Genomic DNA, 24,304 nt, shown 5'->3' on the forward strand with positions numbered 1-24,304 from the left:
TTCTTCACTAACCGTTGTGGAAAAGGTGGTGGAGGTCTAGGTATAGGGACCACTTTCTGAGGTATCTCCACCTATGATTCCTCTCTAACTTCCACCACATCGTCTTCTTTTCTAATCTCGATATCCACCACAGAAGGCATAGGTGGATCTATGGTTTGCTTACCCCCTCGAGTAGTAATTGCCATACAATGACCATCATTCTTTGGATTCTGAATGGTGTTGCTAGGAGGAGTGTCAGGTTGACGCGAGTTCACTGTAGTAGACAACTGCATCATCTGCTACTCTAGATGCTTTATTGACACTGCATGGGCATCAACCTTTTGACCAATACCAGATAAGTCGTTTCTCATCTCCTTCACATTCTCATCAGTCCCATCAAACCTTCTCATCATCTTATGCAGCATATCTTCGATACGCGTCATATTACCTCCAGCTTCCCTAGCACTAGATTCCCGATTTTGAGGGGGAACATAGGGTCCAACCCGATCGTTTCTGTTGCCATAGTTGTTCCTGTTGTAGTTGTTGTCGTGATTGAAGTTCCCATCTTGGACATAATGACCTTCTCGATTGTAATTTCCATAGTTCCGACCTTGGTTCCCTTGACCTTGGCGCCAATTTTCCGTGTTGGATCCTTGGGCATTTGGTCGAAAACCCCCCATCTGATCGTTCACCGCATAAGTGTCCTCTTCATAGTAACACTCCTCAACTGGTGGTGGAGTTCTAGTTAAGTAGTTTACAGCATTTACCTTTTCTGCTCCTCTACTCACATGCTTCAATACCAACCCCAACTCTGTCCTTATCTGAGCCATCTCCTCACGAATATCATCTGCAGAGTTAACAGTTGCATTATGAACGGCAAAAGTGTTTCTCCCAGTATCTGACCTCCTAGTGCTCCACGCTTGATTATTGCGAGAGATCCTCTCTAATTTTTCAGTAATCTATGCATATGTACAATCACCATATGAGCCTCCAGCAATAGTGTCAAGTACTGCTTTATTGTTATCATCCTGTCCTCGATAGAAAAATTCCTTCAGTGACTCATCGTTAATACGGTGGTTTAGGACACTTCTTATGAAAGCAGTGAATCTGTCCCACGAGCTACTCACAGACTCTCCAGGTAATGCCACAAAATTGTTGACCCTATCTTTGTGATTAAGCTTCTTAGACACTGGATAGTACTTTGCTTTAAACACCTCTGCTAGTTGGTCCCATGTGAAAATTGAGTTATAAGGAGGCTCAGTGAACCATACTGCAGCATCGCCTGTCAATGACAGAGAGAACACTAGTAATCCAATGACATTCATATCCAAGTCTGGTCTACCTACACAACTTTTGCAAACCACCCTTAGCTTGGCCAAGTGAGCATGTGGATCCTTCGATGACGATCTTGAAAATAAGCCTCTTGCTGTAAGCATCTGCATCAAACTACTAGTCACCACAAATGTGTGCCCTGGAGGTAGAGGAGGTAGGACAATGGGTCCATCGGAGTCTGCTATGTCGATGTTATCCCGATAGTTGTCATGTTGTTGTGGGCCTGGTGGACCATGCACTCTCTCTACCTCATCCGGCACAATAGTCATAGCATACCTATAAAGCTCACAGAAACAGGCCTCATACTCTATCATAGACAAACTACCCTGAACCAAGCTCTTAAATATAAGACGACTTTCCTCTCTCACTCTCCACTGAATGAAGCGATTCTAGAAAGCACTAGAAACATATCCTACTCTCTCGAAGGAGATCCAACTGATCTAGACCTCAAAAAATCCCTCCACTAGGAAGCTGAAGGGCAACAAACCAAACACCATGAGCATCCACCATACCTACAGCCTCAAGTATCCCTTGGCAAAAAGTCAAGAACTGAAGAGCATCCTCGCTCTTACCACCCTGAAACTGGGGTTGTTTCATCTTCTGAAACCTCCCACAACACTGTTGATCAGTCCTTGTCAAGATAACCTCGGGAGCAACCTGTGCACTAGCAGCCGTGCAGGAACCATGGGTGGCTATCCCACCTGAACATGAATACCTATATTTTGCTACTGACCTAGGGTCTACATCCCCAGAGAAAGGTTTTTTAACACACCAAGCATCCTCAACAAAGTCTCTTGAAACAACAAAGCTCCACACTAGGGAAGAGCCTAATCCTCAGCAACCTCAATATGTGGCTCAGGAGAAGCCTCTCTAGCTCTACCTCTTGCTGGAGCCGCCCAACGGGAACAACCTCTATCTGGTGCTACTCTATGAGCACGACCTCAAGCTCGGACCCTACCTCTACCCCTAGTTGGGGTCTCCACAATAGCCTAAGGGACTGCCTCCCCTTTACCTCTGGAAACAGAATATTTGGTCCTCGGCATCGGCCAAAACAACACGCAAAAACTCACCACTAGCGAGGTAACCACGCACGACAAGAAAGGATGAATAAAATGGTTCTTAACAATCTTTGTATCCTCTTAAAGATAAGTACATACATCTCCATACCGATCCTCAAGAGTCTACTTATACTTGGCTTGTACACATGTGAGACCTATGAACCTGGGGCTCTCATACCATTATGTCACAACCCAAAAATAGAGGTAATGGCACCTGCCTTTTTCTACCAAGACAAGTCAGCCTCAATGCAAAGAAAATAAAAGAAAAGCAGAAAATAGTAAAATCAAGAACAAGATAAAGCGGAAAACTTGTTCTTCTATTTAAACCCCAAAAATCTAGTTGTCACGTAGCCACTAAATACATAAGTGTTGAATTAAGAAATAGATATAAGTCTCAATCTTTGCCGCCGAATGACAGGCAACTACCTCTTTAAGTCCTTGACGAGACTCAAGATAAAGAGAATGAGAAAGAGATCACACGAGTCTGGGCTTGGAACCTACATAAGTGTAAAAGCAAGGGTTGAGTACCAAAAACACAACACTCAGCAAGCAACCTACAAAACAAAGCAACTAGCTAGAAATCGAACACACCTTACACTCCAATCGCACCTCCTCAAACTACAACCTACACGAAAATCAGCCCAACCTAGCAATTCTACAATACACGACTCATAGACCAATATTCAAAATTCAATCTTCACAATTCAACAATCAAACAAATCAAATAAATCAAGCTCAATGACAAGAAGTTCAGTCACACATGACAAGTACATCAATCACAATCCATAAGTAAGTCGCGCATAAACATCGAGTGTATCAAGTCACAATGATCATCCCTAGCCGAAACCATTTCCCATCGGCTATATAACACTCACCGATAAAGTCCTCTGCAAGATAACATTTGTTGGCAAAGACCTCGGCATAATAACAATTGTTGGCAAAGACCTCGACATAATAACACTCGTCGGTGAAGACCATGGCATAATAATACTCGTCGGCAAAGACCTCGACATAATAACACTCATCGGTATAGACCTCGGCATAATAACACTCGTCGGCAAAGACCTTGGCATAAAATATCATCACATGTCTCATCACAGTGTTTAAAACTAATGCATACAAGCAATATCACACCACATGAAATAGATAATGAATCACACAATTCAAGTCCATAATCATGCTTTCAAGCATTTAATGAATCAACAAGGCTCACAATAAGGCAATTCACATCATCATATTCATCACATAGACCTTTTTATTTTAACCTTTTTTTATTCATTTAGATATAAAAAGTGGACAATTTAAACACTTCACTTAATTCACATTACTCTCAACACGCGATCAACAAAGGAAGCATACAAATTCAACTAGAATACAAAGTTTAGGAAGTCACTTGCCTTAAATTAGTCAACAATCACTCAAATAGTTGATTCTTCCCATTTTGAACCACTTTTGAAGCCACACAATCTATAAAAATGAAGTATTTACAATAAATTTTTGGAAACAACAATACCCCTATTAATTTTCTTGAAAGTTGGGTCAATCAACACAAAACTCAATTCTAAAATGAAGGTTTGAATCCAAAATTTACTACTTGAAATCATTACTCAAGGCTTTAGGAACTCATTAGGGAAAATCATTTAGGAACTTATTAGGAAAAATCATTTAGAAATAAGACTTGAAATCAGTTCACAAACTTCATTTCAACTAAGAACATGGGTTCTTGAGAAACCTCATCATTTACCAATCAAAACCTCATATTTTGATGTTAAAACTCACAATTAATCTAAGGAAAATGAAGGTTTAGAATCAAGAGTACTTACTCAACTGATCTAGCATAGAAACCCCTTCAAAATTCGCCACCAAAGGTTCCCCAAGTTCAAAAATGGTGAAATGGGGCATAAACCCTGAAATTTTAAAGTCAAAACCCTCCCAGGTATCGCACAAGGGACATAGGGTTAGCTTAAGCGAACCACGCAAAAATCTCAGGCATTACAAAAGAGAACGAGCCTTTGCTTCTACAAAGCTAGCAATCGCGAACAAGTCCTTTGTGATTGCGAAGGTCAAGGGAAGTTGACCCTTCGTGAAAGCAAACAACATTTCACAAAAGCGAGCCTCACAAAAGCGATCTCCTCCGTGCGATCACGAGAAACACTAGATTCAGGCAACGTAAAAATTAAGCCAACTTCCAAAACATCGAAAGGACCCTCTAGATTCGTTTGAAACCCCGTACACACAAACCTCTTATAGAAATCAATTAAACTCAACGTTCCAGACTCAATGGAACTGTCAAAATACGAATTTGAGGTCTCCTTGACCCGACATTATGAAAGCCACAATAAACTGACTCATGCCTAAAAAGGCTAAAATGAACTCGGGACTTCCCAAAAATCAACCAAGGTCTCAACTAGGTCAAAAATCATCCCCCGAATTCAATGAAACTCTCATAATTCTAATCCGAGCGTCTGAGCCCTAAATGTTAACCAAAGTCAATCCAAAGACTAAATTTCCACAATTTTACACCTTAGGACCTCAAATTCTCAAAAAGACATGGAATAAAAATCAACAACTCTCAAAAATTAGATTTAACATTTCGAGGCTGATGGAATCAACGGAATTCAGTTCCAATACTTGAAACTCCAAAAGACACCAAAAACCACTTTCTTAACTACTTGGTCTTTCAAACTCAAATCTTACCAAATTCTCATCTTTTAACTCAAAGTTTAAAACAATTTCAAAATCAATCAAAAACGACTCGGGGTCGATATCGGGAGGGGAAAATGGTAATTTCCATAGAGAAAACAAAAATGACCGATTGGGTCATTACAAATATAAATTTCATGGATGGAATCTATGGTCTGTAGATCAAACTACAAATCGTATATGGCCCCGTGGAAGGTTTTTGACAGCGTTTTAAGAGGGGTAGTTCAGTCTTTTCCCACCCTCATTAAGCCTAAACCCCGAAGTATTTACACCTAGTTAAGGGTTTAAACAACATTAATCAAACCTTTTTACGTTCATTAACACTCAAAGTCATTAGAGCAAAGATTCAAGAGAACAAAGCTAGGATTTTCAAGCGTTCTTTCAGTTTCGCCAAGAACTTTTTTCTTCCAAGTATGTAAGGTTATTTATAGTGATGGGCTGAGTGCATACTCACGCCCTATATCTACTTTCTATCAGTAAAAAATAATGATAATTCTTAAGATGAGTTTTGTTGTCAAGTTTTGAGTTCTATTTCTAATTTTTGAGTTGTTATACCTTGCATTGATAATCTTGAGTTGGTTGTTCATGTCTACTTTCTAGCATGAACTCTATTGTTGAGTTTTTATTGAGAATCTTTTAACCAAACTCTTCTGTCTTAAATTGATTTTGAGAAAGTAAAGACGAGTTTTGAGTAGAGTTTTAAGAATGATTTGAGTAAAGTATGAGGGAACTAATTGATTCCCAAATGTATCATTTTGATATTCAGAAAGAGAACTTTGGTTTTCATAAAGAATTTTTCAAAGATAATTGAGATATTTACTCTTAAAGAGGATCTTTTGAGTATTACCTCAAAACAGAAAAAAAGTTATTTTTACTTGAGCATGAATATATATTTAATTAGGAGTAATATTGAGCACCAATATGGGGATGATTTTAGACAACTCACATTCCTCATAAACCACGTAGCTAACATGGGTAAAGGGTCATACTTTTTTGACGGCCCCTTATTGCTTTTGAGCAGAGCTTTAGTGGATCCACTTAGTTAAGATGTTTTATATCCTGGCAAGGTGTAGGAAAGTTCTGGCAGCGTGGGCGAGATTTTGTATCATCACGTTACTCATAGTGATGGTTGTCGGTTAGAGAATCTCCCAAATAGATTTAAAAGCATAGTTTTATCATACTTGTTTCTAGACATGTGTTGCACGTGTGTCCCGTATATTTTTTTTATAGATTTATTAGAATAATAGAATTATAAGAAAATATATGGTCAATGAGTAATAAAATGTAGCAATTACAAATATATCTTAAATGTGTGACAAGACACACCAAATGAGGGTATTATTTAATATTTAAAATTAATTTCTTTTAAACATTCAAAGGTAAACTTTGAACTTTGATCAATAGTTAACGAACTTACAATAAAGTCACAAATAGACTTAGGACAATCAAAAAGTTCATAAAAAATTAAATTGAATAAGCACGATAGAAATATAACTCAAAAAAGTGAATAGAGAAGAAAAAACACAATATACATATCCTTCTTGAGACTTTAATCATAACAATATAAATGGAAAAAAATGCATAATTTTAACACAATTTTAGTTTTTGTCGTCACCTTCTCCCCTAACAAATATAAATTCAAGAGTCTTCTTCATCGGGTCAAACTAAAGTATGAATTAAATAATACAATAATAATATAATTGATCGGCTACTTTAACTATAGAATAAAAATGATAACATTGAATTGGGGTCTTGTGAAACAAAAAGGCAGAACTTATATAGATAAAATGAAGGATACCAAAAGATATCTTAAAGTTTTAAATTAATATTTGAAAATTATGAATTTGAAAAGTTTGAAAGTTATAGATATTAAGAGAAACAACTAAATAAGTAATTAAATATGAGTTATGAATATAAATATTTTACTATATTAAATTAAAATCTTATAAAATATCTAATTAATTATAGTAATAATCATATCATATTATGCTAAATACTTGATGTGGGAGGTTGTTTATATGCTATACAAATAGAATGTTTAATGATGTTAAAAAGTTTTTCCCTCAAATAAAAAAAAAATCACTAATTTATTACTTTTTTTATTATATAAAGTGAATGAGAAGAATTGTTTCGATGGAAAAAAATCATTAATTTAGTACATTAATTTTCATTACGTGGATCAAAATATTGTTTCATTTATGATTTAGCTGTGGTTATTTCAAGTGTAGATTTTTTTACTTATTGCTCATAGTTATTTCATTTTTTTTATTGTTGATTTCTTCCATCTCCCACATTAATAGTAGATGTTGCACAATCTTTTCATATTTTTTAGCAGAAGGGGAGAAAAATTAGAGAAAATAATATTCAAATATTGTAGATATGTGGGTTTAAAAAAAATAAATCTGACCCTTTTATTATTTCATTGTGTTAAATAAATTGAAGTGAAGAAATAAAAATAACAAAAGAAAAATAATACAAAAATGAAATTGTTAGCTATGGTGACGGACACGTGATTTTTTCAATGCTTATTCTTTTTAACATAATCGTTCTTAAAAGAATTGGATAAAAAGTTTTAGTAAAAAAGCAACTTCTAACAACTTTCTATGTTTTTTATTTTAAAAAAAAAACTTTCTATGAATATAATTTCTAACAATTTTCTATCAAATATTTTTGTCTTTTAAAGTTTGACTTTGCACCTTCTTATTTTTAGTATTTAGTATAATATAATATAATATAATTATTACTCAGTATTTAATTAATTAGATATTCAATGAAATTTTAATCTAGTGTGAGGATAAAATGGTAATTCAACTTTGAATCTTGGAGCTTCCCACTTTTAGTATAACTAGTTCTGGGCACGTGTTTCACACGTGCATACTTAGCATATGGCATTACTTAATGTGTACTAAAAAAGAATATATACCTAAGCAGGCTAAACTGCATACATACTCTTAAGTATTTTAAACCAAATTTATAGCGTACAACCATGAAATTTAAAGGTGATAGAAGGTGAATGAGATGATTATTTTGATTTTGACATTCAGTAACTCGATATGTTTTTCCATCTCTCAATTTTTAAGCTTTTATTTTCTATTAGTATTCTTGAATTAATATTTATATTTAACCAAAATGTCATGATATAATGATTTTATACACTACTTTAATTATAACTAAATAATTGTAATAAATTTTCACCTTTAGCTCATTATTCTCTACTTTCCTGTGTGTAAACTTTCTTTCCACGGTTCACAAATATGACCATTCAAGGATAAATGCACAAAAAAATATGTTGCTATTAATTTGGGATCCTATTAAAATTAGATAATGGCTATAATTGTCTCCAAAAGTCCTATATTAACTTTGTCATGGATTTACTCTTTACTATCAAAGATACGGAGAATGATCTAAAATGCCCCTCAAGTATTTGAATTGGTATAAAATTACCTTCTTCACCTTTCGGCTCTAAAATACCCATGGCGTCCACCTGTTGACTCAAAAATACCCTCGATGTTCATTATTTTACTCATATTAGTCCTTATTTTCAATAGCATCCTTAAAGTAAAATTATTAAATATTTATTTATTATATTGTTTAATGTGATTTCTCAAATAAATAATAAAAATTATATTTTTAAAATTATATTTTTATTATAAAACAACATATGATTTATATTTTGACCCGATACACTTGAAAGTAATATTAAAAAAGTAATTAATTTCATGAGATCTTCATATTGGCCTATTTTAAATCAACCCCCAATTTATTATAACGTAACTCAACTCATTAATGGAGATCCAACTAAAATTCATATTCACCCCGATTGATTGTCTATCTAAAAAAATTATTTTTTCATTAAATAAAATTTCCGATCAATTATCCAAATATCTTGTTCATTTCTATTTTAGACCTTTTTTTAATCTCTTATTCTTAATTAGGATATCTGGGACTCAAAATTGAAATGAACTCACATGTCTATATTCTTTTAATTTGTATTAATTGTTATGGTGGGATGAAGGTGGGGATAAGAGAAATAATTATTTTTATCTCTTTATTTTGAATTTTTGGTACACACAAAAGAAAAATGTAATATTTGTACATATTTGCTTAATTAAATCATATTTTATTGAACTAATTATTTCTATATGAATGCATCGCTATTTTCATCCTTTTATTCTCTCTTGTTTGTCATAAATTGAACAAAAAATAATTTTAAATGGCGGACAAGATCCAGACATAAAAAAAAATAAAAAATGAAATAGATAGGAAGTGAAGGGTGGGGGTGGGTGGAGGTGTAGAGAGTAGATGACTAACCTTTTTATTTTTAATTTACAATGAAATCAAAATCAAGTCAATCACGTGAGCTTATTTATTACACTCTAACAATTACATATCTTCAACAACAAGCTCAATATTCATCAATCACAAGTTCCACAGAAAGACACTCACGAGATCAACAACACATAAGATCAAGCTCACCAATGATAAAGATGTGCAATACAATGAAATGCAATGTCAAGTATAGTGATGCATGTCTGTCCTAGTAATACACACCCGCTCTCTCTGTCCGGAACCCATGGGGGACATATTTGTCCATGCATCCGTTGCAGCGCGATACATCTCTCGATAATAGCATCCATCGCGGCGCATGATACGTCCCTCGATATATAGTATTCGTCGTGGCACGCGACACGCCCCTCGAAATGTAATATCCGTCACGGCGCGTCTCACGTCCCTCGAAATGGTACATCCTCTTATCACATAACACTTATCACAACCATGTCTCAGAATAATGCAAATAACATGTTCACACAAATAATTAATGAGGAGAGGACCATTTTCATAACATTGCACAATTCATAACAACACAATCGTGATACCACATCAACAATTAATCAATAAGTCTTTCAAACTAGTCTCAACACATCACACACCAATAATTAAGCACATTGTCTTTTATTGCCCTTTTTCCATCATTAGAATTATTCAACATGGACAAGTCAACCCATCACCAAGTCTCGTTTCTCCCCAACACATACCACAAGGAAATACACGATTCTATACACTTAACAAGAGTTTAGAAATTGATCACTCGCCTCAAATAATCGAACAATCACTCCGGTACTTGAGCCTTCCCTTTTCGTTGTACTTCCAACTCAAAGCAATCTATTCACATTAATAATCACAAAAAGATTTCGAAACTAACAACACCCATTTTCCTATATGTCTAGCCTAGACCCATAAAAACTCACCCAAATCTATAATCAACTTCCTAAATTTTGATGTCAATTGTCAATTAACATGTCAACTCTTTTAATTTCTCCAAATGTGATGTCTAGGGTTAAGTTTACCTAAAACCCCAATTCATCAAAAATGTTATAATAATTATATGAGAGATCCGCATCCCAGAAGCTAAATATGAAAATAAGTTAGACAGAAATTGGATTGCTGTCAAACTATCCAAATATCATAAACATTTCACACATTCTATCATTATTACACCATGGTTGAATATCATTACATTATTATTATTTTATTATAAAACCTATGATATCAATTCATATATATATTGATACTAATAGGACAAATGTAATCAAAGTCACCTGCAGTAATAAGAAATTCTCTACTTCAGTTCACCCTCATTCTAATAGAACAATTATAATATTGGGAATATATACGATCAAAGGAATGCGGCATGAATGTGTGAATAATACAACAACTTCCGTGCGCCGTTTGAAGTTATTTTGAGTTAATAATACAACAACTTCCGTGCGCCGTTTGAAGTTATTTTGAGTTTATGACTCAAACGCACCCCCATTTATCATTAATTTATGAAAAAATTATAGAAATCCTACATTTAAGTTTACTTATTACCATTATTCCTTATAAGTTTTACAAATCTTCAAAATCCCTCATTTTCGTGCATCAGATTAGTGTATCAGCGCTTATATTATTGTATCTCACGCATCAGATTAATGTATCAACGCTTATATTATTGTATCTCGCGCATCAATTAATGTATCAGAGCTATATAAGTGCTGATACATGGGCGATATACAATAATATAAGCACTGATACATTAATCTGATGCGCATGGTACAATAATATAAGCGCTGATACGTTAATATGATACGCTAGATACAATAATATAAGCGCTGATACACTAATCTGATGCGCGAAAATGAGGGATTTCTGTAATTATAAACTTTTAAGGGATAAATTGTAATTTTGCCTTAAAAGTATGTGATTTCTGTAATTTGCCCTTAATTTATTTTAATATATGGGCCAAGTAATATAGGGTATTATATAAAGGGAAAATTGTATATATTAGCAAACTATTAATTCAAATTAAATGTTATAAATATAGTTTGATTTAATTGTACCCCATAGAAAACTGTTGTTATTTCGCCTCTCTCCTTGTGAATCTCCCTCGCCACTCTCGTTCTCTCCCTCGCCTCTCTCGCTTTTTATACAAACGCAAATGTATAAAATGTGTTTGTGTTTGTATAAAGCGAGAGAAAATTGTATATATACATATATTTTCGTTCCCCTCTCTCCCCTCTCCCAGATCTCACTCGCCACTCTCCCAGATCTCGCTCGCTCACTTGCCTCTCTCACTTTATACAAAAACGCTAATGTATAAAATGTGTTTGTATTTGTATAAAGCGAGAGAAAATTGTATATATACATATATTTTCATTCCCCTCTGTCCACTCTCCCAGATCTCACCGCCACTCTCCCAGATCTCGCTCGCTCACTCGCCTCTCTCACTTTATACAAACACAAATGTATACATTGTGTTTGTGTTTGTGTTTGTATAAAGCGAGAGAAAATTGTATATACAAATATAAATGCATATATTTTTGTCCCATACACTTGTGATTATACAAATACGATCTTCCCCTGTCCAGTTTTCTTTTGTCTTTCTCTCTTTCTCGCTTTATACAAACACAAATTATACAATTGATCTTTTGTATATGTATACCAAAGCAGACTATACAACTGCTTTCTTTTGTATATGTATAGCGAAATTATACAACTGCTTTCTTCTGTATATGTATAGCGAAATATACATATATATGTTTGTTGTGGAACGTAATTATGCAAACTATAGCTATAGCATACAAATATGATTTTTGTGTTTGCTATATGTGAAAGTTGCTCTTATATTTTATAGTCTTGGCCCATTAATCACTTAATAAAATAAGAAAAAATTACAGAAATCCCACCTTTTAGTTTACTTATTACCATTATCCCCTATAAGTTTTACAAATCTCCAAAATTCCTCATTTTCGCGCATCAGATTAGTGTATCAACGCTTATATTATTGTATCTCGCGAATCAGATTAATGTATCAGCGCTTATATTATTGTATCTCGTGCATCAGATTAATATATCAGCGCTTATATTATTGTATCTCGCGCATCAAATTAATGTATCAGTGCTTATATTATTGTATCCGTTTGAGGGATTTCTGTAATTATAAATTTTTAAGGGATATATTGTAATTTTGCCTTAAAAGTATGTGATTTCTGTAATTTGCCCATAAAATAATTATTTAAAACTTACCCACTAATTAAATAATCGTAGTTAAACGAGTAATTTAAATTCTCATTTAAATTTTACGAAAAGGGTCTTTTGTGAAAGAGAGATGACTAGTTCTCAAAATGGCCTAACGGGTCATTACAAATTCAACTTGTAACTTTGTTATTTTCTACTTCTAACAATATACATGCATATAGATAGACAGATAAAATATGAATCAACCAATTAGGTATATACTCTATTGTAATAAGTAATTTTTAAAATAAAACGATGTGTTTATATCATTTAGAAGTATGTTTGAGTATACAAAAATAAATATTACATACAAAATATCCTATGTTTAAAGCAGTGAACCAATATCAGAAAATCTTAGTAGCTTAGTTGGTTGGTTATCTGAACTTCCACCTTAGCTTGTTGGAGAGGATTCGAGTCCAGACATTGTAATCCTCTCCCCCATTTTCCCTTTCCACCCTCAATTTTTGAGAAGAAAAAAAAAACTTGCTAAAGATAGTTTAGAGGAAATCACAAAATCTTGAACCAGATGAATTTAGTTATTAATGTAAAGTCATACATTCAAGTCACACAAATCATAGAAGTTGAAGGATCAAACACATGCCTTTCCAAATATACGATAACCATGTCATTTAGATAAAAATAATACAAATTTTGTGCTTCATAATTTATTTATAATATAAAGATCATAAGGACTTCAGAAATCTAAAGAAAAGAGTATCATTATTAATATTAGAGTAGAATAAAACCACTTAAATCAAATAGATAAAGACTAACAAAGCTTTACATTGCAGAAATTTCTTGTTTTAGTAAGATATTTGATATAATTGGCATGAAAAAAGTTATGGACCGCTCCTTGTTTGCTGCTTCAACATCATCTGGTGACAATATCTTATTATTTTTAATCATCTTCATGTCGTTCCAAAATTTCTTGAAATAATGAGCCTTGATGATAACAATATCTCTTCAGGTTTCATTTGTACTTTTTCATCTGCTAATCACACTTAACAGTAAATATCGTAGTACTAAACTATTGTATGCATATAAGAAAACCACATAATTATATGCATAAATTCAAGTATAATGATAACAATATATCAGTTTTTTTTTTTAAAAGCAGTGAAATTCAACTAATTTAGGGGGTTATAAAAGAATATTGTAATTAAATTTACCTTTCTTTCAATCACTAGATAAAAAGAAATCCACCTCAATCACAACTATGTGATATAGCATGTGCATTAATTAATGAATAATGAAGGAATATTAATTTATTTAGCTTCTGTGGTTATCTTCATGCATTAGCGGGAAATGGAAGAGTTATTAAACTTAATAAATATAAATGTGATTGTCCTTTGGTATTCATACCATGAATGTGCAGTAACTTTTAAGAATCACTTATATAGTAAATATTGTCCTTTTGTATTCATACCATGAATGTGTAGTAGATTTTATGAATCACTTGTATAGTAAATTTACATGTGTGTACAATAATGTTAAGAAATTATGGGCGGACTTAAGGTAAAGTATATATTATAATTGATGTGTATGTATATTTTTGTCCATAAATATATAATAGTAGTATTTAAAGAAAATGAACGTATTTATTATAATTATTAATGTGTATTTACATTTTTGTCCATACTATTATGACTTTATAGGGACATTTTCTTAATCCAATTTTTAACTTGGAAGCTTCCCACTTATAATATAACTAGTTTCAGGAAACACGTGCACCGCACGTGTATTCCATGTGAATTTTTATGAATTTGTTAGAACAAAAAAAATCTATGAAAATGTACATGGAATGAGTAATTAAATAACAATTTGAGCCCACATAAAAAAATACAAATTAAAGAAGTTTAATAGGGAGGAAATACAAAAAAAAAATAGATACGAAAAATATAATATACACATTCTTCTTAAGATTGTAATCACAACAATATTGATGAAAAAAGAAATATAGAATCAATACAAAAATTTTCAAGTTCTTGTCGACTCCTTCTCCCTTATAGCCTTCTTCATCGAGTCAAACTAAAGCATGAATCAAATAATACACTAAAGATATAAACTCTTCACTACTCTAACTATAAAATGAAAATGATAACCTTGGGTAGGGATCACATGAACCAAAAAGAGATGGATTTATATAAATAAAAATGGAGGAATACCAAAATATATCATAAAACTTTAAATTTAATATTTGGAAGTTATAAATATAAAAAGTAAGGATTGAATGATTAGAAAATTGAAAATATTTAATTTAATACGGAAAACTAACTAAATGTTTGAAAACAAAAAAAAAAAAAACATACGGTTTAGATAACTGAAGTTTTATGGTTGTTGGAAAATGGGATTGAGCCATTGAAGAGACATAACTCATAGTAATCGATAAATAAAAAATTAACTTTTGAGTTGGATTAATAATTAATAATTAATTACTATATATAATTTATAATATTTTTATAGAGTGTAGTGGTAAAATGGTAATCCAACTTTACATTTTGGAGGTTCCCACTTTAGTAATATATGATATGATATGATATGATATGATATATTAGTATAATATATGATCACTTAATATATTGAGTTCATAGATGAGTAAGTATTTTGTAAAGTTTAAATGATTTCGCTCCTTTATATTTACACTTAGTTGAGTGTATATATATATATATATATAGCTATTATAGTCCTTTCATTCGGTCATTTCGCTTTGGCTACATTACATACCCGTGCATACAATGTACTAATGTTATTCGACCTGTATTTTTTTATGATGCAACTACAAGTGTTCAAGATAATCAACGGGCGCTTCATTGAGATCACTTTGCACTTCTCATTTGAGGGTTTGGTGAGTCCTCCTTGCATTCCGGAGGGCTCCGTTTTTCATTTCATTATTTACTTTGAGGCGTCGAGGCACTATAAGAAAGTGTGAATTACATGGGGATTTTCCTGGGGATTAGTATGAAAATTTGCTGGAAAATAAGTTTCCTACGAATTTTCATACTAATCCCTAGGAAAATCCCCATGTAATTCACACTTTTCTTGTAGTGAGGGTTTTGTCCTGACATCCATGTTGAACTTAGAGGCTTCTTAGATAGCTAGAGTTGAGTTGTTTTTCAGAATTTCTTTCTTTAAAGTGTTTTGTGAATATTATGTTTTGCTTAAATGAGTATTTGAGACAGTTGCGTTACATTTTTCTCTTTAAAACATTTAATTTGCTTGAGTCAAATCTTCTGCTAAGTAGTCAGCCAAACCGAGGGTTCACTTGAGAGCCAACAATGGCTCTCGGGTGTCGGCCACATCCAGGGTGTAGGCTCGCGGCATGATAACAACACTTAAATATGTCAGTTATTCAATTTCCTAATTAGTATGCAAACCAAAATTATTGTTCTTCATTTAGAAATTCCGGCTATAAAAATTCTAGACAACGTTGCTACACTTCAAAAGTATGATTATAGGACCATCAATTGTATGGTTTATTGATTATAAATTTGTACCATGTACGTAATAAAATGTTAAACTTTATAAGTTTGTTGTATAAGAGGTATAAAGGTTAAATTTAAAGTGTGACCAATAACAAAGCAAAGGTCACACTTGAAAGTATAGTTTTATCAAATAAAAATATTGCTAATAAGATGCTACAAAGTATGACCGTCATACTTCAACGGCCACGATAATCATGCGTAGATGGTACAACAATACTTCAAAAGCGTGATCTAAAGTCAAAGGTTACGCATCTTTAGGTCATTCTTTTCATTACTGAGAGTCAAAAAGTGTAGCTTTTTATCAAAGACCACACTTTTTACTTGTTTAATTTAGACCACACTTAATAGAGGTGGCTAAAAGTTTAAAATATTGTAGTGCTCCTTCATTTTTAAAAATTATTTACTATTTATTAGTTGTTTATTCTTTGTTAGTTTTATTAATTGTTCAATTGTTGTGTGTGTCTTTTAGTTAGCTAATTTTAAATCTTTTATGTGTCATTTAGCTATTTAAATATATTAATTGTGAGTTTTAAATATTATTAGTTTATTAATTATTGTTAGTTGTGTGAGGGTTTGAATTGATAATTTTACTAGATCCTTATGGTTCCCTATCTAGTGTACTATGCAGATCCTTGTACTAATATTATTGGGGGGCACAGTTCTGAGCCAACCACATCTGTTTGGGGTGTTTCTATGATGTGTCTCTAGACTTTTGTACTCACATTCTATTAGATAACCCTTCATTAGGTGTCAGTCGCGGTTCATGAAAAACATATATATGATCAGTAAACTCTACTTATTATATTAATAAAATCATTTTAAAAGTTACTTACTAAACATATAAAGTTTTCATCCAAAATTATATAATTCATTCATTGTACTTACAAATTATAACCAGGCTATTCTTTTTTGTAGAAAGGGAGTAATTAGTTTGTATAGATTTTCTAGTTAGTTCAGATTTACTAATATTAGTGGGGAGAAATCTTGCATTTGAATTCTCAAGACTAGTTTTTGGCTTGTCTTGAGAAAGTTAATTGAATGAAGCATTTAATAAAGTCTACAATTAATATGAGAAAAATGTCTGAAATATATTCAAATTTTGGTCGAAATTGCTGTTACGATACCGAACTTTGGAAAGGACCTTTTAACCCCTGCACTATTAATAGTGTATTTTAAAGGTATATATGTGCCACATGGATATCATAAATATTGCATAATTATAAATAGTAACTTGTCCACGTGGGCACATATATACCTTTAAAATACACTATTAAATATTGTAGGGGGTAAAAGGTCCCCAATAAAGTTTGATATCGTAACAGCAATTTCGATCAAAGTTAAAGTATTTTTCAGACTCTTTTCCCCGATTAATAACATAGTTGGAGTACTGTCTTTGTTTTAGACAAAGACATTCCTACTGTCCCTACCAAACTTATACACTTTACTTACTTTCCTTAAATATAAAATCTTGTGAAACTCTTCTGACTTTCTCCCTTCTTGTTTCTTACTCCTTCTGTCCACTTTTGATTGCCATGGTTTCTTTTTTTAGAATCAAACTATAATAACTTTGAGTTATATTTTACAATATTTTTTTATCATATTGATATGTAAGAAATTGCAATTTACAATACTTTTCGTATAGTTTTAAATATCTAAATTGTTTGTTTAAAATATCGAATTAATGTAATCTAATTTAACTTTGAAAATTAGTCAAATTGACTTTTGAAAAACGCAATATCACAAATAAAAGCGGACAGAGGTAGTAATTATTAGATACGTGTGCATATATATAAAAAGTCATCATCACCTACTGCATACTTGAAAGTTACTCCTATGGGACTTCTACCAAATCCAACCAAAAAAAAATTCCACTCTTACTAAATTGAAATAATTATGAATTCAAAGATGTAACTGACCAAGGTGGGTCAGAATTATGGAAAATTATATTCAAATTTCAATAGAAATTAAAAATAAAAGTTAGGTAATTTTAGTTTTTTGGTTTACTTTAACCGCTTAGGATATAATTATCTAATACATATATACTAGTGAAGGTAACATGTGCTCAATGAAATAATTATGGTACGCACAAATTAATCCATACAGAGTAGTACGTTATTGTGTCTCAGTCTCAAGCAAGAGAGATTTGGCTATATGAAACCGTACTTTCTTTAAATAATTTTTTTAAAAAACAATTACTAAGAAAGCAAACCTAATAGAAGTAACACTACTAAAAGATCATTATTTTTTCATAGAAAGATTTTCAGTGGCTATTTTCATAGATATTTTGATTAAATTGGTGTGAAAAGAAAAAAAATAGTAATTGTTTCATATGGAAAAATTTGAAAGAATAGTTTGTTTTCCATCATGTATTTTCTCAGTGAGCTAATTGAATGAAAAAAGTGCAAAAAATCATGTTCTATAGCATATATTGTTGGGTTAAACAAAAATTTTCTCATTGATTCACGATGGAGGAAACTTTTGTTTCTAGTAGTAGTGTATATATATGTGAGACTAACTTTAACAATTGCTTAGGATGATAACCCAATGATTTTGTTAGAAAAGTTTAAATAATATTTATGTTTGTTACTATGTCATTTTTCAAAGTGTCATCTTGTTTTCACAGGAGAAATGTTACAGTCAAGTTTGAGGCAGAAAAATATGAAGACTCACCAAATCTTTGCTTCAAGATTCAGAAAGGCCAACAACAATATAAAAGACAGTCCCTATGAAGAAAAGGAGATATATAGAGACAACAAACTTTATATATATTTCATTTTTTCTTTGTACCAAATAACCAGTTGGTAAATAACAATTTATCCCCAGTTTTATTGGGATTATTAATCGAACATCTTTGAGGCCAATATTCTAAAGAAAAATAATGAGGACTTATTTGATCACTCTAGTTGGCCTTTTGTTTGTGTTATTTTCATATGCAGGTTAGATTCAATTAATTGTATTCATGTTACTTTATTTTTGTTGTATGTTGTAAAAATTAATTAGTATGTGGATGAATGTTGCAGCTGCTTATGATCCATTGGATCCCAATGGGAACATAACTATTAAATGGGATGTCATGTCTTGGACTCCTGATGGCTATGTTGTAAGTTTCCTTTCCTTAAAGAAATTAAATCCATTATCTGAAGCATTTTTGTGTCCAATACAACCAATCAAATTTAGATTCTGAATCTGTGTCTGCTCGCTCGTAGGCTGTGGTAACGATGAACAACTTCCAAATGTACCGACACATTATGAGCCCTGGGTGGACATTAGACTGGACATGGGCTAAGAAAGAAGTGATATGGACTATGATTGGTGCTCAAGCTACAGAACAAGGTGATTGCTCCAAATTCAAAGGAAACATCCCGCATTGTTGCAAGAAGACTCCCACTGTTGTAGATATGCTTCCTGGAGTACCTTATAACCAACAATTTACCAATTGTTGTAAAGGTGTGTGTGTTAATATTAAGAACAAATTTATTCAAACTAGATTGGTAGACTCACAATTCGTCCTTTAATTTTGAAGGTGGAGTTTTGGCTTCTTGGGGCCAAGATCCTCAATCTTCTGTCTCTGCTTTTCAAGTTAGTGTTGGCCAAGCTGGTACCACAAACAAGACTGTAAAACTCCCCAAGAACTTCACTTTGCTTGGACCTGGACCAGGTTACACTTGTAGTCCTGCAAAGATTGTCCCGCCCACCAAATTCTTCACACCTGATCTAAGAAGGAAAACTCAAGCACTCAGTAAGTTTTACTTCATCAAATACACTTGCTTCTTTCTTACTCCACGTGTGTGTTACAAGTGATCATTTTCTTGTAATCCTGTGCAGTGACATGGAATGTAACATGCACATACTCTCAGTTTGTAGCCCAAAAACACCCAAAATGTTGTGTCTCCCTCTCAACTTTCTACAATGAAACCATTACTTCTTGTCCTTCTTGTGCTTGCGGTTGTGAGAACAAACACAAATGCATCAAGTAAGTCCCTCGTGATTATTTTTACAGTCAGTTAAAGATTACTGATTCTCTCGTGACATAAACACAGGAGCGATTCCAAGCTACTCAGTATGGTGGGGGTAAACACTCCACGAAAAGACAATGCACCATTACTACAGTGCACACAACATATGTGCCCCGTTAGAATCCATTGGCATGTGAAACTCAACTACAAGGAATATTGGAGAGTCAAGATTACTCTTACCAACTTCAATTACAGGGTCAATTACACACAATGGACTCTTGTTGCTCAACATCCAAATCTTAACAATGTAACTCAAGTTTTTAGCTTTGATTACAAGCCTCTTGTTCCATATCAATCGATAAGTAAGTTCTTTGAAATATTGCATCAATATAAGAGCTAATTTCACTTGTGACTACCCACTATAACAGTGAAGTCACAAAACAATCTTAGTCATACTAGGTAAAGTTCAGTTACTTTAACGTGACAAATAAATAATCTTGTGACTTTACTATTATAGCTAGCTAGTGAAATTAATCTTATATGCCAAAAGTAGCATGGTGTGGAAAAGATGTTAACAAAACTTCTCGTACTGCAGATGACACAGGTATGTTCTACGGTATGAAGTTCTACAATGACTTACTTATGGAAGCAGGGCCAGCTGGAAATGTTCAATCAGAAGTGCTTCTCCAGAAAGATAAGGATACTTTTACCCTTAAACAAGGATGGGCATTTCCTCGAAAAGTATACTTCAATGGCGATGAATGCATGCTACCACCGCCAGATACTTATCCTTACTTACCCAATTTTGCCCACCAGAATCTAGTTGCTTTTTCGACATTGTTTTGTTCTATGCTTTTGATTTTACATGTTCTGTTTTGATCATTTCTCTAGTTTGTGAACAAGTACAAATTTTGAAGCCAAGCAACCATTTCAGTTGTATCGGTAATACAGGTATTTGAAAAGTCTTTGATGGAAGAAAATGTCATGAACTTGTATTACTGCAATCTAGAGTATTTGAGCATGCTGGTTCATGACAAGCAGTGCAACTATATTAAAAACTTTGTTCATATCAGTTCAATGGTCCCCTAATGCTAGAAACTGTTTAAATCAAATACTTCATAAGACATTGCAAAATGTTGTATATAACAAAGAAAACACGAGAGAAATTGAAGAACGATTTATCTCAATTTGTTGATTTAATACATACGATTACATTTGGTATATATACAAAATAGAAGTAAGAGATAAAAGGAAGCAAATTATTCTACAGTTAATGTTAATCCTACCAAGCATTCTAGGTAATATTCTCTAGTTAATGCTATACAATATTCTGAGTTCACGTGAACCTAGTAGGTTTTGCCTAAACCATGTATTTGTATTAAGAAATTTACCAAGTATCTTAAAATACTTAACTATGAATTCTATTATCATTGTATATTAACTCGAGGTTGTTATAGACTTGTAGGAAGCCATAAACTGCAAATCCTAAATTCCTTCGAGTTGCACCATATAGAACAAGAAATGGTTTAAGAAGCATTCAACTCCATTTGAACAAGAATTTAAGAAACAAGAATTTGAAGCTCTATCTAATCTTAAATGGCCTTTATTTCAAACAGCTCTAGGAACACTATGAGCTTGAGAAAAATACAAAATAATATGATTTTAGCACTGTAAGGAAAACATGTGATACACTACTAATAGAGAGCATAAGACTTGTATGTGTTAGCAAAGAAGAATGTCATAGAGAACATAACTGTTACTACTAATTTAAGCAAAGAGACCTTCCACTGGGAAGCAGCATTCGGCATATGTGGATCTGCATCAGGAGGTGGCATGGCTGAAACATCGTTTGACAAATGTGGATATGCCTCAGAAGGTGGCATGATGCAGTTATCACCATTGAAATAAACTCTGCGAGGGAAAGCCCATCCCTTATCTAATGTTAAATTTGATGTATCTTTTCGGAGTAGAAGTTCGAACTGGACATTTCCTGAAGGACCAGGTTGCACAAGTAGATCATTGGAGGATTTAACTCCCCATAACATTGCAGTATCATCTGCGAAAAAGGTCAGGAGTTTAGTCATATATATGGAAACTAACTCAATAGAGTAATATTCCAACCAAAAGAATGGCAACAAGTCAAGATGTTTATTGGAAATTTAAGCACAAAATGCAAATAACGAGTTTAACAGATTCATAATTAAGTGAAATATTATTTCTTAGTGCTGTCTCATTGGTACAATGCAAGCTACTGAAGCGAGGTGTAGTGCTCAGCCTATTTCATAGCTAGCTATAGGGCTTAAGTGCACCTTAAGCGATCGTTTGATACATAACTCTGATTCTAGATTAAAGTACGGGGCAGCTGTGCAAATCTATCTAATGTCTAAGTAGTAACTGTTTTTTTAGGTAACACATTTTATAATTAGATAGAGAACTTACTTATCTGATCTCCATAAGGAGTTAATGACTTGTAATTGATGTTGAAAACCTGAGTGATGTTATCAAGGTTGGAATGTTGGACAATTAAGTTCCATTGTGAGTAATTCATATGGTAATTGAAGTTTGTTATAGTGATTTTAACCCTCCAATAATCCTTGTAGTTGAGCGTCACATGCCAATGAATCCCAACTGGACACATATGATCTGTGCACTGGACCAAAGGAGTAAAGTTGTTCTTTCCATGGTCCGAAACAATTGAAGCTAGGTGCGGCTTTTCTGCCCTACAAGAAAACAAAGGGGAAGTATACCGATAGTAAATTACAAAGTAATTCGAACAATTAAGGTGTGACCTAAAAAAATTGAAGAATATATATACTAGGACATACTCCACACAACTTCCCGGTTTAGTGCCATTATTCTTGCAGCCACAAGAACATGTAGGACATGGTACAATTGTGTCATTGTATAACGACGATATGGAGACACAACATGTAGGCTTATTCTGAGCCATGAATTGTGAGTATGTGCATGTGACATTCCAAGTCACTGTCATTAACAACACAGTTTTAAAGTTAGCCTGTATGAAACTGCATCTTATAAATGAGCATGATATTAAAGTTCTAATTAACTTACTCATAGCCTGTGTCACTCTTCTCCCATCTGGAGTAAAAAATTTAGTTGGTTTAACAATTTTAGCAGGTCCACAAGTATATCCAGGTCCTGGTGCATTTAAGGTGAAGTTCTTAGGTATTCTAACTGTATTGTTGGTTGTTCCAGCAGAACCGACACTGAGTTGGAATGAACTAATGGAATTTGAAGGATCCTGGCCCCATGAGTTGACAACTCCTCCCTTGCAACAATTTGCAATCTGCTGGTTGTGAGGAGTTTCAGGCAACAAGTCGATAACTGTTGGATCCTTCTTACAGCAATGGGGAATATCTCCTTTGAATTTTGAGCAATTACCTTGCTCCGTAGTCTGACTTCCCAGCATGCTCCATATCACCTCATCCTTTGCCCATGTCCATTTCAAACTCCAGCCTGGTGGTTGGATATGCCTATACTGCTGGAAGTTGTTTATAGTCACCACAGCCTGTCCAAATAACCATAATGATTAATGACAAGTCCATTTGACGTTTTAGAAAAGTAGGAGTTACCTTGTTTTCCAAATGTACCTTACTGTGGTAGAGTGTTAATTAAGTGAGACGTTTAAAAAGGATATATAGCTTAGTGACTTAGTAGGTCATATACTACTCATATGACTAGGGCATGGCTATTTTAAATGTCTTTCATAAGTGTGCAAAAACGTTAAAAGACAGATAATATGAAGATCGAGAGGTACGTAGTCCGAACTCCTAGTATGTATGGAAGAGCTAACGAACTTACGACATATCCATCTGGTGTCCAGCTGATGACATCCCATTTTATTGTGATGTTCCCATTGGGATCAAATGCATCAAACGCATCTGGAATAAAAATGCAAGAGATGGTAATACAAACACACAAAGAAAAACTTAATACATGCATGTTGTGCATGGTGGATCATAATTATTACAAAGACAAATGGAAGAAAGTTTAATGATTTGGTAATATCTCATTTTAGCTACTAAAGTCTCACACACATTGGCTCTAATATATGTAATTTTCCCCTTCATGCACTTTTCCTCTGGAAAAAAGGGGAAAAATCAATCAGAAAAAACATTAAAGATCAACTTTTGAGCTTCAAATTTCTCTATATAGAAGGCCAAAGTTGTAGTCAATTGATTTTTCTTCCTTGATAAGAAATAGATAATGTTTAAAA

At 33.2% G+C, this 24,304-nt stretch overlaps 2 protein-coding genes across 2 annotated transcripts; one reads left to right on the plus strand and one right to left on the minus strand.

Annotated features, from left to right (window-relative positions):
- Positions 1 to 18,937: 18,937 nt before the first annotated feature.
- Positions 18,938 to 21,046, plus strand: LOC125838445 (COBRA-like protein 4). The gene is made up of 7 exons (XM_049517499.1): positions 18,938 to 19,047; positions 19,132 to 19,211; positions 19,318 to 19,558; positions 19,635 to 19,850; positions 19,937 to 20,084; positions 20,152 to 20,429; positions 20,663 to 21,046. Exons 1-7 carry the CDS (start codon positions 18,990 to 18,992, stop codon positions 20,944 to 20,946), a joined length of 1,305 nt encoding a protein of 434 aa, XP_049373456.1. The 5' UTR covers positions 18,938 to 18,989; the 3' UTR covers positions 20,947 to 21,046.
- Positions 21,047 to 21,761: 715 nt separating this feature from the next.
- On the minus strand, positions 21,762 to 24,030 carry LOC125838439 (COBRA-like protein 3). Its single transcript, XM_049517495.1, has 5 exons — positions 23,890 to 24,030; positions 23,140 to 23,596; positions 22,893 to 23,052; positions 22,507 to 22,787; positions 21,762 to 22,123 (listed from the first exon to the last, which is right to left on the minus strand). The coding sequence occupies exons 1-5, from the start codon at positions 24,028 to 24,030 to the stop codon at positions 21,762 to 21,764; spliced, it is 1,401 nt and encodes a 466-aa protein (XP_049373452.1).
- Positions 24,031 to 24,304: the final 274 nt, after the last annotated feature.

Source organism: Solanum verrucosum, unplaced genomic scaffold (genome assembly GCF_900185275.1).
Source record: "Solanum verrucosum unplaced genomic scaffold, falcon-dt-bn FXZP01000155.1, whole genome shotgun sequence".
NCBI lineage: Eukaryota > Viridiplantae > Streptophyta > Magnoliopsida > Solanales > Solanaceae > Solanum > Solanum verrucosum.

Coding starts and splice junctions, on each gene's coding strand:
- LOC125838445 (XM_049517499.1), top strand. CDS start 18,990: ATGAGGACTTATTTGATCACTCTAGTTGGCCTTTTGTTTGTGTTATTT. Junction 20,085..20,151: donor AACAAACACAAATGCATCAA/GTAAGTCCCTCG, acceptor ACATAAACACAG/GAGCGATTCCAAGCTACTCA. Junction 20,430..20,662: donor TGTTCCATATCAATCGATAA/GTAAGTTCTTTG, acceptor CTCGTACTGCAG/ATGACACAGGTATGTTCTAC.
- LOC125838439 (XM_049517495.1), bottom strand. CDS start 24,030: ATGCATGTATTAAGTTTTTCTTTGTGTGTTTGTATTACCATCTCTTGC. Junction 23,597..23,889: donor GGACACCAGATGGATATGTC/GTAAGTTCGTTA, acceptor TTATTTGGACAG/GCTGTGGTGACTATAAACAA. Junction 23,053..23,139: donor AAGAGTGACACAGGCTATGA/GTAAGTTAATTA, acceptor TGTTAATGACAG/TGACTTGGAATGTCACATGC.